Source organism: Eretmochelys imbricata, chromosome 5 (genome assembly GCF_965152235.1).
Source record: "Eretmochelys imbricata isolate rEreImb1 chromosome 5, rEreImb1.hap1, whole genome shotgun sequence".
Classification (NCBI taxonomy): domain Eukaryota; kingdom Metazoa; phylum Chordata; order Testudines; family Cheloniidae; genus Eretmochelys; species Eretmochelys imbricata.
This window is the reverse complement of record NC_135576.1, coordinates 104,948,867-104,965,404: the sequence shown is the minus strand read 5'-3', so window position 1 is coordinate 104,965,404 and position 16,538 is coordinate 104,948,867. Positions and strand designations below refer to the sequence as shown.

Genomic DNA, 16,538 nt, shown 5'->3' with positions numbered 1-16,538 from the left:
CTTTTTGTGGTGTGGTCTTGCCTCATGTCTTTGTTACTTACCTCACTTATACTTACCCTTGTATGCTAGTATTATAATAATGTTACCAGCAAATTGACAATGGCCAGTGGAAATGAGTGAAGACTGACCTCCGTTCCTAACTCACCACATCCTTGTATATGATTTAGTACAAAGGGTACAGTCTTGGAGTCTTAAAATGCTATGTGACCTGCAGGAAGGAAGTGTTGGTATTTTACAGAAACTTAATAATATTCATAGAATTCACTCTGCAGGATAGAAAATCTCTTGTGGGTCTGATGTACAGGGGCCCGATCATCCTTTGCCCTGCACCTTATGTAGTCATCCAGACCAATGCAAAGAGACAGCAAAAGGCTGCAAAATCAGAATAGAAGAGTATTACTCTCACTTTGCGTTGGTGTAAATCACTACATGAGGTACAGAGAAAGGGAGATTCAGGTCCCAGGACTGACTGTTATGTCCAATCTGTTAAGATTCCTTGTGTCAACTTAAGAAAAGTATTGTGGCTCCAAACTTCTTTCCTTTTGTCAAGACAATACTATACAGTAATTGTATGTTTTTAAAGATTGTTTCTGTTTAGTGTTTCAACTACATCTTCCATTTGATTGCTAAACATGAAGTTCAGGCATTCTTTAGACTCACCAAACAAAAATAATAATCCAAGGAATAAACCCAGACAGACCAGGTTGATTTATTTAACAAGTATCCCTTAAATAAAAATATTTTCTGTAAAAAACAAACAAACAAACTAGGGACCAGATTCTCCATTGTAGAAGACCAGTTTGCACTGCATTACCAGCATAAACTAGGCCTAAGGCTGTTGTAACCAGCGCAGGGAAGCTCATCCTTAGTACAAAGGTGATTCTCTGGTGATGTAGAGTTGGTATCGGCTTTCTGATCTCATTCCACATCCCTGCTGTCAGCATAGCAAGAAAAACTGTCCAGAAGAAGGGGAGTGTAGCTGAGACACTCTGCTCTGGTCAGATCTCCTACTGCAGCTTGAGCTTCGCGTGGTCATTTGCACAACTAAGAGCACTCTGCCAGTGGGGGACCAACCATGCACAGAGTTAACATTGCGATCCAGTCAATAGAGAGGGTAACTTTAAATCATCTTTGAACACACGCCCTGACATGAGTGCTGTCCAGTTCATCTGGATATCAGGATCTTAACTTACAACTTGGCTTGGCAAGATTTTTAAGAGCCAAATCATAGACCACTGAGTGTGGCCACATAGGTGAAAAAGGGAGAGTAAGGCAACCCAACCCAACACTCCCGCATAGCCTTACAGGATCTGGGGTCCAGTCAGATAGGGATAAGCAGGTTCAGTACGCCCACTAGGTATTTCACTCCCATTCAGATGGGCATGGAATCTAGATTCTGTCTCCCAGTGCACCAGCCAGTACAGCTGAGCAGGTGGTGGGAGGTGGGTAGTAAGCTACTGCCAGTATTGTATAACTTCTGCCATGGAATACAGTGGAAGCATGGATGGAATCATAGTTCCTAGCTATGTGCCACCCCTTACACAGGTCAGGCAATAAAACCACAATCTAGCCATTATTTATATTTGCCCATTTGTTTATCATCAAATGTAAAATATACGTCTAAACTGAGGAAGTTCATTGGGTCTTGTCATTATCTCGGTGTGATCTGCAGAGCCTCTCAAGCAAAGTTGGCGGCATTGGCTGCTCCCCAACCGAAATAAAAACATTTCAGAACAGGAAAACATTTGTACATATTCAGAATTTAGTTAGCTAATATACCACTGGGTTCTGTGAAAACATATGTGGTTAGTAGGCTACTTTAAAAGAAGTTAGTGTGCTTGTAAAATATGTTCTTTTAAAAGCTCTTTCCATTGCCACAATTCTCTGAACAAAATAACCAAAATCTTGTTGTTTCTGAGATTGAACTTTGTATCAGCCTTTTTCCTGTCTTACTAAACCTCCCTTCAAAATATAGGCTGTTATATTTCTCATAGCAGCTGTGCTCCAGTAGAGCAAAATCAAACTCTGTCCCCTGTCAAACCCATGTGGTGAGTAATTTCAGAAGTCTCATGGGCACTAATGATGGAGAGCTAGTCCCCTCTAGGTTGATCTTGAGATCAAAAAAGCCTCCACTGGACGGAGTGCATCTACAGTATCTCAAGGGCAAAGACATAGAGAGGTCTTAAGCTTCAAGACAAGCAGCAAAGCAGTGAGCCTAGTAAACAACCCACACTATTTTCCATGCCATCAAGTTACAGCTCCAACAAGCAGTCTGAAAGCTCCTAAAACAGACCTTTCTTCTTCTCATGGACCATAGCATGTAGGTCACTAAACGTTTTTGCCCTTTCCATTCAATAGTCAGAAAACTATAGATGTTTCCCTTTATGATCATGGCTGGGGAATATATTTGAAGGGCCCAGTTTATTTGTTTGGTTTGTAATTCACTGGCTATCTTGCCAACATGGTTGATGGAATGAAGAGGGTCCCCTGTTTGTTGGAATATTTCATACCACTGATGGGTGGACTACCTTCTTTTTACTGCCAGTAGCTGCCCTTTTAAGGTTATTCCCTGTGGGGAATGGAGTTAGTTCACGAATCATTCAGGGGAGAGTTGCCCCCAGAATGTAAGAGCATAATAGTGCCGAGATACCTCTATAATTATTAACCATATCAGTTGCTCTATACTATATAACAACTGCACTGGGTACTGTCACAGAGGGAACACAGAATGCTTTTCATAGCATCCGTTTCATTGCCTCCAAAAAGAGAAGTGGGTGTTGATAGTTGAGAGGGCTGAATTTCCCTTGAAAAATTGGAACTCCAGTGAACAAGGGATTCCTTTATACCAGTTGTTTTTTCTGTGCCACGTCCATTCAGGTAAGCAGTAATAAGTAATCTATTATTTGCTAGTCAATGACACTGGGATTTCCTGACCTTTTATTTATCCAGATTGGAGATGTAATAAATTATACAGGTTTGGATTAACACTGACATTTTTTAAATTATATTGTTGTTGTTTCATTTTATTTTACTCTCCCCAGTCACATTTATTTCCTAAAATTTCTGTTTTCACTCTGACAAACTCATTTATGCTAGATACACTTCTTAGAGCCAAGAATTTAATCTAACTGAATTATAGATACTGATGGGAAAGTACAAAGTCAAAGGCAATTCAGATAGGACAAAGCACTGCTTCTCTTTAATTGATACTTGATCTATAAGAAACTGGTGTAAGTTTGGGATATATCAAGCATGGAGTCAGCCTCATCTTTTAACCTCAGTTTCCCTTATGTTGCGTTGTAACCCAACGTGACAGGATGCAGCAGGCTACAGTTTGTGAAGAGGAATCAAGAGAATTCTTTCCCCCCACCCCAATGACACTGTAGATGGCGTGTCATGTTATAAATGAAGTTGCCAGATGAAAAAAAACATTAGATGAGAAAGGATTAACAGTATCCTTGAACTGGTAGATTCAGTCTAATTACTCTAATTTAGTTTGGGCAGTTTGACACATCTCTAGTTGAACCATCGCCTAAGGGAAACAATTAAATAAGGGTTAAAGAGGAATAATAATTTCTGAAGAAGGTGCTGAACATGTGCCAGATCAGTAGCTCCTTAGAATATCTTACACCACGAACAGTTAAACTTGTGTAACTAGAAATCTTCATGCATTTGGCCCCTTCTCAATGACGTCTGTAATGATTACTTAGCTCAGAGTTAATTGGTTTTAAGTCTTAAATCCTAATGCAGTGTTAAGTCTTCACATGCAGCAATTGTAATTTAACCCCTAAATTTCTTTGACATACTGCAGTATTTCTTGGCTCTTTCGTTGTAACTAGATCAAATTTTCTTTCTACGTATCATCCAGGAAAATAAATGATAGTGGCCTTAATTGTTTCATTGATCTCTTGCTTCTTATTCAACCCTAATTCCAGCATTATTCATCTTGGAACTGTAGAAGGGCCAGATTTTTTAAAGATATTTAGGCACCTAAAGATGCAGATAGTTCCTAGTGGGATTTTCAGAAGCACTGAGGCACCTAACTCCCAATTCCCAGTAGTTATCTATCTTATATACCTTTAAAATCCTTGATCTTAATTACTGGTGTAGAAGTTAGTGTCAGTAAACAGGCTGGGTTTTACAACAAAGTGAATTCAAGGATCTGTCCTAGACTGGTGACAATTGTAACTTGTTCAGTACCTCTTCAGGGCAGCTAAGAAGCTTTTACAACAGTTTCCATGCAGCTTTGTATTTTACAGTCTTGCTGAACTTCACCTTTTTGACAATAAAATATACAGAGGGGAACAGTATTTATCTTATTAACTACAGTGAGAGATGCCAAATATCTAGAATGTAGATATATGAATGATACCTATATAACAAAGGGAGATTTATCGACTTACTCCAGTGTTCCCAATTTATCTTTCCACAATTGTTCTAGTTAAAATAGTCTGACAATGAGAATCAGTTCGACATTTTTCTTATCTTCAGGCAGGTTGTATAACCAGGGCTGTCCCTACCCATATGCAAAGTATGCAGCGGTGTAGGGCACCAGGAAATTTGGGGCACCAAATTTCCTGGTGCCCTAAGCAGCTGCATGCTGCTCCAACCCCTGCCCCACAGCCCTGCCCCTGCTTCAACCCTGTCCCACCCCCACTCCACCCCTTCCCCAAAGCCCCCGCCCCTGCTCCACCCCCCACTCCCCATAGGACTGCAGCAGAGCTGGGCCTGCACTCACTGGCGGCGGGAAGTGCAGCGACCCGGCCTCAGCCACGCACTGGTGAGTTCTGGGGGGTGGTTCCCCCCAACCCCCCCAAGCTAGTCCCGACCCCCCCCTGCAGAGGCCTGGGGTCCCACACACACCCCCGCATGGCCTCAGAATAGCTAGGGACGGCCCTGTGTATAACTATCTATAAGCTTATAAGATATTTTGAGAATAAGAATCTGTTTTACTACCATATTCCCCTACGCCCCCAATATGTGTATTATACAGGACCTAACACAAAGGGGTCCCCAGTCTCAGCTGGTGCCTCGGGTGCTACCATGATACAAGTAATCATTTTGAAATCCATTTCTTTCTATAGCATAATCTAGTATATGTGCAAAAATGTTTGCAAAACACAGGTGGATCTGAAACCTATCAGAATCTTTTTTTAATCCGTATGTGACTTGAAAACGAATGAATAAAAGGTATTTCTATAGTTTACAATTCAGAACATGGCTAAAATCTCAGAAAGCATGATTAGCTATGCCTAGATGAGTACTAGATTTCCATTTTTGTGTGTCCATATTATTTCATACTCTCTGTCCCTCCTTCCATGTAGAAAGAGAGTTTCTCCTGTTTTTCTCTTTCGTATAAGAACAAATGAGAGGCTATATAAGGAAGATGCCTAAATGTAACTGTCAATAGGTGTCAGTATGATCGAGTGCAGTACTTTTTAGGCTGTGGCTAAATGCTTTGTGTCATGCAGTGCTATATGAATAATCTCTGGTTGTGTGGACTTTTTATAAAGCAAAAGTAAAACTGGGAGCGTACTGTTTGCAGTCTTTACTATTCATGTTATCTTGTACTTTTAAGCTAATATTTTTTCATTTTTTTTAAAGTCAATTGACCCTGGCCAGCAGTTTACATGGGAGCATTCTAATCTGGAAGTAAACAAACCAAAGAATAGATATGCAAATGTAATTGCATATGACCATTCTCGTGTTCTACTTTCAGCAATAGAAGGTAAGGAGCTCTTTAACAAATTAAACTCATTAAATATTAAATGCTAATGTAACAGTTTTACCACTTCTTGTCAATTAAATTAATAGCTTTAAATTCATGTAATAATCATCCTTTTTCAGTGTTCATTTGCAGTAATTCAATAACATGAAGCGTTAAAAGCTAGACAAGGTCATATATAGCAAGAGGGAGACTTCTTACTCAACACATCTGCTCCTTGTGTGTATGCCAAGTCTTATCTACTTACTTTTTTGACAAAAATTGTTGCTACTTTTTTACTCCTAACAGCACAACTATTAGGGAGTGTGAGATGGTTTCTTGTCTGGCTCTCACATTATCAGCATAATGGATAACTCGTTTTCATTTGCCAAATCTTTAGTGATGCTGATAACACATGAGCCAGAAAGAACAGAGCTTGGCTTTCTCGTCCCAGAGTGAGTATGCAGAACTGTCAGTTAGAAAATCCAACTTTTTACTTGTAAACTAAACAATTTTTTCTTGGAAGTCATTGACAGACAATAACTGAATTTCAGGTATTTGTGTTACTGGAAACTCAAAATGTCATTGCTTGTAGATGGGCATGGTAGTATAAATGACAAGGTTTTAGTTGTAGCTGTTTTTGACCGACCGTTTTGCAAAGATCTGATCATGTAGTGTGCTTCCCTGTTGTGAGTGAATTAGGCTATCCACGATGATTGGCTCTATAGGGTTTGTCTAGTTTCCCAAGTGCTAAAACAACAGGAGTCACTGATTATCCATCAGAGGATTTTTTTCACTGGCTACTTCTCACTACCTATCCAAGCTGTTTCTTGGAATTAAGGCAGATTTTCAGTTTATTCTACACAGCTGGCCACCATGTATTAGTGATGTCAGTAATATAATTGATTACATATTTAAGTGGGACAATTTAAATGAAAATAAAAATTGCCTTTAGTAAGCTTTGATAGATCTTGTATATTGAATTGGCTTTAAAATTAAAGAGGACTTTCAGTCCTTGTATCCTGTATGCAAAGACATAGTTGCTTCATTTTTAACGTTCTATATGTTAAATTGTGCAGTGTTTTAATCTGCATTGTGAACACCTTATCTTTGGCTACTCCCAACCTGCAGACATGGAATATAGTAGTGATGGTATTTATAGGTGTAATCAATTCTCTAGTATGCTATGCACAGCCAAGTAAATGCTCGGTGAAGGAAAACACAATTCCACTGGTTGAGCTTTACCTCTTTGCCTAATTTATTGCAGCTGCATATTGTACGCTTTGATAACACAGAGACAGTTTCTCAAGTATATTAGAAAATTTAAATGATTGCCTTGAAAAATTTGCATATAATAATCATCTTACATTTGTTCCACCTATGGAGCTCATTTAACTGGTATTGACTAAATTTTTTGGTGGTGTCAGTTAAATTTCCTCACATTACTTTATAGAAATATCTAGCTGAACACCAAAGAGTTTACTAAAAATTAGAGTTGTCTCTGCTGTTGGTTAGATTCTCATGTTGTTGCTTTGTTGTAGTTCAGCACACAAAACAACCAGAACTCCATAAAATGAGGATAGGTAAATAGTAAAAAAAAACAAAAAAAAAACAAACCAAACCACTGTGCAGTGATGCTCTTCTGACTTGTTTAAATGTACTTTGGAGAAAATGGTAAAGTCACGAGTAACTAGTTCTAAAGCAAGGAAGATGATTTTTCACTGGGTGCAGGCTGGGAAGAGAGTTGAGTAACTGACAAAAGAGAAGAACATTTAATTTCAAATAAATCCATTTGTTGACTCGTGAGTGAATTAAGAGATGGCTGGGTTTGAAAAGGCCTGCCAGATTCCCCTTAACAAGTGACCCTGGAAATGAACATATTTCGGAGATGTGATCAGAATGGGAAAAAGGAAAAAAAAACAAAACCCAGAAATAATACTCAAACAAGGTTAATCGAATTACCCAGTAGACTAACTTTTTAAAATAAAAATTACGAGAATCAAAGAAAAGTTCTAAATAATTCTTTTTCAAGCATAGTATTTGCAGAAAAGGAGTCTACCTGGTAAAGAAATACTTAACGAGTTTGAGAAAAACATAAACACTAACTGTAATGTTTGATTTCCCTTTTTAATGGCATAAATAACCTGAGGAGGTTAAAGTGACTAACTCTTTAAAAATGCTGTTGATCCTAAGTCCATAAAACATAATTATAGCCATATGAAATATCAGTGATAGACTTACACACACACACAAATAGTTTTTTGACTCCACCGGGTGATTTACCTACCTTTATAAACTTTTCAGGCCTCAATATATGACAACCAAAGCAACATAAATCAAGTGTGAAATGTTTGCTTGTGTTAAAATGATGTGACTTAAAATAAGCAATAAGTTAACTATTTAACTCCTCGTTTCTGAAGAGATTTTCTCTGGATATATGTCTGAGTTATTTTATGTATCTAACGTGCTAAATTTAATATACTGGCTTAACGTTGTGTAATAAGTGTTTCTTTTTCAAGCGTCAATACTTCATTACACTGTTTTGTCAGTCTATAAATAAAAATAAACATTCCCGGTAGGAAAATACATAAGCTACCCAGTATTTCATTTGACAGCTGCGTTTGTTTTCAAGCTGCCATGGAAATGAATGCTTTTAATATTGTTACAGGAATATGTTTCAGAGTGACACTATCCACATAGGTCAGGCCTAGCAGCTGGACTATGTTGCATTTGTTTTAACCTCATGAGAATCATTGTTCGTTATTTTAGATACCTATGAGCCTCATCCAAAGCTCACTGAGGTCAATTGAAAGACTCCCATTAATGTCAATGGGTTTTGGATCCAACCCTGTGTTCTTTCTAAAATTCTCTATTGAGAAATCTATCCAGCTACAAAAAAGCACCACATCCCCAATAATAACATCAGGTGCATAGAATGTCTCAGTCAGACATGTGTTTTGTTTTTTGCAACTGTAGTACTTAACAATCTATCTGGTATGGTGACCCCCATCACTTAAATGTTTGGGGACCTCAAAGTTCATCGTTCCGGTGAAGAAATGAAGTACAGAGAGACTGAGTTATGTGCCCAAGATCACAAAGGGAGAGCCAGGGATCAAACTCAGATCTCCCGAGTCCTAGTCCAGTGCCTTAACAAACACTATTCACACAACTGTGATACCTTTGTTATTGATGCTGTTGTACAAACAAGGAACACAGAAATTGCCAGACTGAGGTGGATCCAAGATCCATCTAGTTCAGTATCCTGTCTCTGACAGTGGCCAGGAGTAGATGCTTCAGCAGAAGATTTAAGAACCCAGTTGTAGACAGATGTGGGATCATCTGCTTTCATAGATTCATAGATTCATAGATATTTAGGTCAGAAGGGACCATTATGATCATCTAGTCTGACCTCCTGCACAACGCAGGCCACAGAATTTCACCCACCACTCCTACAAAAAAAACCTCACACCTATATCTGTGCTATTGAAGTCCTCAAATTGTAGTTTAAAGACCTCAAGGAGCAGAGAATCCTCCAGCAAGTGACCCGTGCCCCATGCTACAGAGGAAGGCGAAAAACCTCCAGGGCCTCTTCCAATCTGCCCTGGAGGAAAATTCCTTCCCGACCCCAAATATGGCGATCAGCTAAACCCTGAGCATATGGGCAAGATTCATCAGCCAGATACTACAGAAAATTCTTTCCCAGGTAACTTGGATCTTACCCCATCTAAAACCCATCACAGGCCATTGGGCCTATTTACCATGAATATTTAATTACCAAAACCATGTTATCCCATCATACCATCTCCTCCATAAACTTATCGAGTTTAATCTTAAAGCAAGATAGATCTTTTGCCCCCACTACTTCCCTCGGAAGGCTATTCCAAAACTTCACTCCTCTGATGGTTAGAAACCTTCGTCTAATTTCTAATCTAAATTTCCTAGTGGCCAGTTTATATCCATTTGTTCTTGTGTCCACATTGGTACTGAGTTTAAATAATTCCTCTCCCTCTCTGGTATTTATCCCTCTGATATATTTATAGAGAGCAATCATATCTCCCCTCAGCCTTCTTTTAGTTAGGCTAAACAAGCCAAGCTCCCTGAGTCTCCTTTCATAAGACAAGTTTTCCATTCCTCGGATCATCCTAGTAGCCCTTCTCTGTACCTGTTCCAGTTTGAATTCATCCTTCTTAAACATGGGAGACCAGAACTGCACACAGTACTCCAGGTGAGGTCTCACCAGTGCCTTATATAACGGTACTAAAACCTCCTTATCCCTACTGGAAATACCTCTCCTGATGCATCCCAAGACGACATTAGCTTTTTTCACAGCCATATCACATTGGCAGCTCATAGTCATCCTATGATCAACCAATACTCCAAGGTCCTTTTCCTCCTCCGTTACTTCTAGTTGATGCGTCCCTAGCTTATAACTAAAATTCTTGTTATTAATCCCTAAATGCATGACCTTACACTTCTCACTATTAAATTTCATCCTATTCCTATTACTCCAGTTTACAAGGTCATCCAGATCCTCCTGTAGGGTATCCCTGTCCTTCTCTAAATTAGCAATACCTCCCAGCTTTGTATCATCTGCAAACTTTATTAGCACACTCCCACTTTTTGTGCCCAGGTCAGTAATAAAAAGATTAAATAAGATTGGTCCCAAAACCGATCCCTGAGGAACTCCACTGGTAACCTCCCTCCAACTTGACAGTTCACCTTTCAGTAGGACCCGTTGTAGTCTCCCCTTTAACCAATTCCCTATCCACCTTTCAATATTCCTATTGATGCCCATCTTATCCAATTTAACTAATAATTCCCCATGTGGCACCGTATCAAACGCCTTACTAAAATCTAAGTAAATTAGATCCACTGCGTTTCCTTTATCTAAAAAATCTGTTACTTTCTCAAAGAAGGAGATCAGGTTGGTTTGGCACGATCTACCTTTTGTAAAACCATGTTGTATTTTGTCCCATTTACCATTGACTTCAATGTCCTTAACTACCTTCTCCTTCAAAATTTTTTCCAAGACCTTGCATACTACAGATGTCAAACTAACAGGCCTATAATTACTTGGATCACTTTTTTTCCCTTTCTTAAAAATAGGAACTATGTTAGCAATCCTCCAATCATACGGTACAACCCCTGAGTTTACAGATTCATTAAAAATTCTTGCTAATGGGCTTGCAATTTCTTGTGCCAATTCTTTTAATATTCTTGGATGAAGATTATCTGGGCCCCCCGATTTAGTCCCATTAAGCTGTTTGAGTTTCGCTTCTACCTCAGATATGGTGATGTCTACCTCCATATCCTCATTCCCATTTATCATGCTACCATTATCCCTAAGATCCTCTTTAGTCTTATTAAAGACTGAGGCAAAGTATTTGTTTAGATATTGGGCCATGCCTAGATTCATCATCTCTAAAGGTTAAAAATTGACTTAAGCCCTGAATGATGGGGTTAAAGTTCTCTTCCAGAAGTTGTATTAGCATTAGCTGTTGTATTCTTGTTATACGTTTAAACATCCAGTCCCTTTTTTTAGTCTTTCTAAGTTCTTGGACTCAACAACTTTCTGTGGCAATGAGTTCCACAGTCAACACTGCATATTGTATAAACAGATAATGGTTTTGAATTTGTGACATTTTAATTTCTTTTCATTAAATGCCGTGTTAGGAGGTAAACCCAAGTTGGTTATGTTCATTTCAATTTCTGTCTGAAGAAAAATATCATTTGACAGAATTCTGCTCCAGTGTGCAAGTTGAATCTCATTTATGATATTGTGCTGTTTTTGGATGTGTCCAGAACGAACACATGAAAGGAGAGAAGAAGGTGAAGCTCTGTAGTACTAGAAGAGAGCAGAATATCAGAGTTGAGATCTGACATATGGATTGGTATAGATCTGAGAGCAGAAATTTTCCCCATATTTGTTAAACATAAACAGATAAAATTAGCACAAATAGAAAATTCATTTTAAATGTCAAAAGAGGGTTTAAAAATAGTGGGAAATAAAATATTTTTTAAAATGCATGTACGAAAAGGGCTTTCAGTTCTTGTTTGGAGGCATCTAAGACTAAAAATCTGCGATCTCTGTTTGGATTTGCATAATATTAGCAATTGAAAAAATTCAGGTGTAAATAATATCTGTCATATCACAACTGCTTGATTATTTGTCTTTTGGGCAGGTTAGCACCTTTAAAATGAGATTATGCATTGGAGTAAATCTGTGCATATAAAGAAAAAGACAAGAAACTGCTAATACGCTTATTTTATATTGGGTCACCAGTTACCACTAAATTGGCATTCACTGTTTAGCTCATGATCTTTAGCTGTAGAAGGTATTCTGACAAATGTATATTGTTAAATACTTACTGAATAGTTAAGGGCAACAGCAGTGTACTGCAGTCTGGTTACTCATGCTCTCTGTCACACTGCAGTTGTATTATGTTCTGTTCATAAAACAAAACCAAATATTCAGGGTGATTTCCTGTCCCTTCCCATCCGCAGGCAATGTGCCTGAGACACAGAAGAACCACTGCATAATAGGGTGTAGAGGGCAGGCTGAATGGCTGTCTCTAGATTTGAGTGGCTGTCTCAACAGCAAAGCTGAGGGGAATTTTGAGGGTGTAAACAGCCTGGACTGTGGATCTGCTTACCACCCAAAACTGCTCAGTGAAGAAATATGTTGGAGTTGCAGATGCTACCGGAGCTGGGAGGCCGTGCTAGGACACAGTTGCTTTACTGAAAAGAAAAGGAGTACTTGTGGCACCTTAGAGACTAACACATTTATTTGAGCATAAGCTTTCGTGAGCTACAGCTCACTTCATCGGATGCATTCAGTGGAAAATACAGTGGGGAGATTTATATACACAGAGAACTCTATACTCTGTTATCATACACACTGTAAGGAGACTGATCACTTAAGATGAGCATCATCAAGGATCTACAACCTATCCTGAAGGACGACCCATCACTCTCACAGACCTTGGGAGACAGGCGAGTTCTTGCTTACAGACATCCCTCCAACCTGAAGCAAATACTCACCAGCAGCCACACACCACACAACAGAACCACTAACCGAGGAACCTATCCTTGCAACAAAGCCCGTTGCCAACTGTGCCCACATATCTATTCAGGGGACACCATCACAGAGCCTAATAACATCAGCCACACTATCAGAGGCTCGTTCACCTGCACATCTACCAATGTGATATATGCCATCATGTGCCAGCAATGCCCCTCTGCCATGGACATTGGTCAAACTGGACAGTCTCTACGTAAAAGAATAAATGGACACAAATCAGATGTCAAGAATTATAACATTCATAAACCAGGCGGAGAACACTTCAATCTCTCTGGTCACTCGATTACAGACCTAAATTTTATATTCCAACAAAAAGACTTCAAAAACAGACTCCAACGAGAGACTGCTGAATTGGAATTAATTTGCAAACTGGATACAATTAACTTAGGCTTGAATAGAGACTGGGAGTGGATCAGTCGTTATACAAAGTAAAACTATTTCCCCATGTTTATTCCCCCCGCCCCCCACTGTTCCTCAGACGTTCTTGTCAATGGCTGGAAATGGCCCACCTTGATTATCACTACAAAAGGTTTTTTCCCCCTGCTCTCCTGCTGGTAATAGCTCACCTTACCTGATCACTCTCATTACAGTGTGTATAGTAACACCCATTGTTTCATGTTCTCTGTATATATAAATCTCCCCACTGTATTTTCCACTTTATGCATCCGATGAAGTGAGCTCTAGATCACGAAAGCTTATGCTCAAATAAATTGGTTAATCTCTAAGGTGCCACAAGTACTCCTTTTCTTTTTGCGAATACAGACTAACACGGCTGCTACTCTGAAATCAGTTGCTTTACTGATACTCCAAGACCAAGAGGAGACAATTCCATTCATTTCCCCAACACGTGTATCCCTGCATGTCCCTCTGGAGAGCCTGTCATAAATATAAAGGGAAGGGTAAACACCTTTAAAATCCCTCCTGGCCAGAGGAAAAATCCTTTAACCTGTAAAGGGTTAAGAAGCTAGGATAACCTCGCTGGCACCTGACCAAAATGACCCATGAGGAGACAAGATACTTTCAAAAGCTGGGAGGAGGGAGAAAAACAAAGAGTCTGTGTCTGTCTGTGTGATGCTTTTGCCGGGGACAGAACAGGAATGGAGTCTTAGAATTTAGTAAGTAATCTAGCTAGATATGCGTTAGATTATGATTTCTTTAAATGGGTGAGAAATTAAGCAGTGCTGAATAGAATGGATATTCCTGTCTCTGTGTCTTTTTGTAACTTAAGGTTTTGCCTAGAGGGATTCTCTATGTTTTGAATCTAATTACCCTGTAAGGTATTTACCATCCTGATTTTACAAAGGTGATTCTTTTTTACTTTTTTCTTCAATTAAAATCCTTCTTTTGAGACACTGAATGCTTTTTCATTGTCCTTAAGATCCAAGGGTTTGGGTCTGTGGTCACCTATGCAAATTGGTGAGGATTTTTACCAAACCTTCCCCAGGAAGTGGGGTGCAAGTGTTGGGAGGATTTTGGGGGGAAAGACATTTCCAAACAACGCTTTCCTAATAAATAAACCCAGATAAATGTTTGGTGGTGGCAGTGGAAGTCCAAGGGCAAAGGGTAAAATAGTTTGTACCTTGGAGAAGTTTTAACCTAAGCTGGTAAAAGTAAGCTTAGGAGGTTTTCATGCAGGTCCCTACCAGTTCAGAGTGGGGAAGGAACCTTGACAGAGCCCTTGCAAAATGTCCATGGGCTTGGTTTTTGCACAGAGGTGAAGGATGTGGTCCTTAGTTGTTTAATGTAAATTCTGGTAGTAAAATTGTTTTCCTACCAAATTATTTTGCTTTAAAAAAATTGAACTGAATTTTTTTGTCTGAAGCAGTATTTTAGTTCATAGGTAAAAGGAACACTATGACTTTACAGTATGTCATCCAGATATTAACATTAATATTTACTTCCATTCAGGAATTCCTTTGATAGACATCGTAGTGTTGTACTGTATATCTTTACTCACCCTGGAAGAACTGTAGAGCTACTTTATGAATACAATGAGTTTCAGAGAGCCACACAATTATCAGTGTGATGTCCTCACATTGCACTTCAATACTTGTAGTGCAATATTGTGTCAATATGACACTGTCATCAGAAAGCACTGTTGTGGCATTGTGCTGTTATTATCTGTGCCTCTCTGTGAGACTTTGTTTAATGTTTTATCTCCACTTTTTTTCTCTTTCTACCCTTCCAACCCCTTCCTTGCCTAGAGTCTTTCTGTTGACCAATTTAGAAAATTTGAAAGTGACTGTAACTTTTTTTGTTTTTCCTTGGCCCCCTCCCTCCACTTTTCTCAGCCTTCTTTCCTTGCTTGTCTGCCCTGGCTTTTCTTTCCTGGAGATAATTTTCTGTCTCTCCCTTCCTTGTTGTTTATTCCTGTCTTCACCTTCCCCTCACCACTGTCTCCTAGATACCAATTCTAGTTTTAAATCTTTCCATCTTTTTCTGCTCTTTGTTCCCTTTTCACTGTCTCCTCTTCTCTCTGTTCCATGGTCCTTTTCCTCATTCTGTCTGTTCAGTCATCCTGCTCCTTTTCACTTCTCATATTCTGTTCTCCTCTCCAAAGTTTTCTCTCTCTCTATTGCCTTCTGCCCTGGAAACTCCTATATCTCTTGTCCTTTCCATTCATTTCTTTCCTGTACTCTTCTAGTCCCATCAGCCCGTCCCAGCGCCAACCCATATACCATCCCATGCCAACAATCCATCTTCTCCTCCACCTAAGTTTCTCCTCTTTCCTTTGTTCCTTAAACTACTTTGCAATATATTATATTTTCCTGCGCCCTAATGAAATGTCTTCATTTTATCAATATTTATTATTAGAAGTGTCTGCTGAATACTGGTCTTTTTTCAATGAGCTCTAAATACTACATGGTATTTATACCATGGCGCCGTTTGAGTTTGGTAGTTTCCTTACCAATATCTATCGTGTTACAAGAAAACTTTCTCAGAAACAACATTTTTGATTTGCATCCAATAGCTGTTTTCGTTCATTTCATCCTGACATAGTTCAAAACATTAGTCATTGATTTAAGCCGATATTATAGCTTCATCAGCATTTTCTATTCATCATTACATTATCTCAAGTTAATTGTTTACAAGCATGACAGAGTTTAATCCTATTACTTCAGACTCTTTTTTTAAATACTTAACAGCACATCTTTTAGAGAAGCCTCACAGAAACAAAGGTTTATGGTTTAATTTGTCTTAAATAGAAAGACTGTGCAGTACTGAGCCTTTGTAAAGAGTTGAAACAATTTCATGATATGATTTCAGTCTGTGAATAAGATGTAAAGTCTAATTAAAGCTATTTCAGATGACAACTTTCTTCAGGGAATCAAAGAAATAATGTTAAGGTCTGCGTTACCAGCCCCATTGTGTGGGACTTGTATCTCTTAACCTGTGTACACAGAGAATATTGCTGCTTGTTCAACTCTCGTTTTATTTCATAAAAACAATCCAATAGTAAGTCAGTAAGCACAGAGAGACTGTTTGTTTTTATACCTGTTATCTGCTGTGTATCTGAATTGTGTTATTGGGTATTTTTGTTTCACTGGTTTTTATGCTCTCTGTGTGTAAAATCTGGCTCCTTTATTCTCCAGAGAAGCCAAGGTCTTTTGTGCTCAGCCATTCATCTAATGTTGCCACCACAATGCTAGATCCCCATGCTAAGGAGGGAATTTCCAGACTTTGGTCACTCCTTCCCACAGAGAGAAGGGCTATTAGAAAAGAGGTGTGAGAGAATTGTTCTGCACCACCTGG

The 16,538-nt window shown here is 39.0% G+C and overlaps 1 protein-coding gene across 1 annotated transcript in view; it reads left to right on the top strand.

The window, feature by feature from the left end:
• PTPRD (protein tyrosine phosphatase receptor type D) overlaps positions 1-16,538 on the top strand; it is a 409,661-nt gene that overhangs the window by 318,484 nt on the left and 74,639 nt on the right. Inside the window, exon 21 of the mRNA XM_077816430.1 lies at positions 5,605-5,728. Coding sequence (XP_077672556.1) covers positions 5,605-5,728 — 124 coding nt within the window. The remainder of the gene's footprint in view (positions 1-5,604; positions 5,729-16,538) is intronic.